This window comes from Toxoplasma gondii (assembly GCF_000006565.2).
Source record: "Toxoplasma gondii ME49 unplaced genomic scaffold asmbl.1154, whole genome shotgun sequence".
Lineage (NCBI taxonomy): Eukaryota > Apicomplexa > Conoidasida > Eucoccidiorida > Sarcocystidae > Toxoplasma > Toxoplasma gondii.
The window spans coordinates 1-1,151 of NW_017383199.1; the positions used below are offsets into that span (position 1 = coordinate 1).

Consider the following 1,151-nt stretch of genomic DNA (forward strand, 5'->3'; position numbering starts at 1 on the left):
GATATGTTTCTTTTGCCTCTTCTCTTCTACGCAGAGGCATGTCCAGTAAAGGGGAAACAGGTAACAAGGCAAACAACAGGACGTACTGACAGCGTAACATTAGCATCCGCATTCGCCGCGTTGAACCCTTAAACACCCTTCTCTCTCTTGTTGTGTGGACGTCAAGATGATGGGACTTCGCAAGTGCATGCTGGCCTTTGGTGTGGCAGCTGCTTTGGCAGCTCCCGCCCTGGCAGCGGACCAAGAGACGACCTTCCTGCAGAAGGATTCCGACAGTGCCGTCACCATCGCGGAGGAGGATCCGAAGGTCGATCCACGCTTCGTCTCACTCTTCGCAGGCTGGTTTGATGTCATGTGCGACCTGATGTACAGGAAGTACATGTACAACTATGGCGCCTATGTTCCACCGCCATCCCAGCCGCCTCACCACCATCATCATCATCATCACCATCACCCGCATTCCTCTGAATCCTACTCCGACAGCTCCTCCGACAGCTCCTCTGACAGCTCCTCTGACAGCTCCGAAGAAGGCAACGACCGTCCGCCTCGTCCTCCCCACCACCCCCGCCCTCCCCACCACCCTCACCCTCCGCACCATCCTCACCCGCCCCACCACCCGCACCCTCCTCGTCCGTCCAGCTCCTCCGAAGAACACAGCTTCTCTTCTGAGGACAACCGCCCACACCACCCTCACCCGCCAATGAAGCCTTACCCTCCCATGATGCCCTACCCTCCCATGATGCCCTACCCCCCCATGATGCCCTACCCCCCCATGATGCCCTACCCTCCGATGATGCCCTACCCTCCTTTCTATCCTCCCTCCAAACCCCCGCGTCCCACTCCGAAAGACCACACTGAGTCGAAGGTGAATCCGGCATAGAGCATGCGTGATGTGTTGGTGGTGGAACAGGTTCCAAATTTTTTAGACAGGTATTCCGACATCGACTGTGTCTTCATGCGTTGCTTGCCATATGAGCAACGACGTCTGTGTTGGTGACATGCTGCTTCGGAAACTGCCGAGCTCTACACAGGTTAATCGCATTATTGCAACAGCTCTGTTGGTTCCTCCAAGTCTATTGGTAGCTTGTCGATGACTGGATCTGGCTCATACGCACACGTCGCTGGCTCGCACACAGATTCCACGAATGGTG

At 56.1% G+C, this 1,151-nt stretch overlaps 1 protein-coding gene across 1 annotated transcript; it reads left to right on the forward strand.

Moving 5' to 3' along the window:
* Nucleotides 1–113: 113 nt before the first annotated feature.
* On the forward strand, nucleotides 114–880 carry TGME49_234060 (hypothetical protein; the record flags this gene model as incomplete). The annotated part of the gene is made up of 1 exon (XM_018780386.1): nucleotides 114–880. The coding sequence occupies exon 1, from the start codon at nucleotides 167–169 to the stop codon at nucleotides 878–880; it is 714 nt and encodes a 237-aa protein (XP_018634745.1). The 5' UTR covers nucleotides 114–166.
* Between the last annotated feature and the right edge of the window lie 271 nt (nucleotides 881–1,151).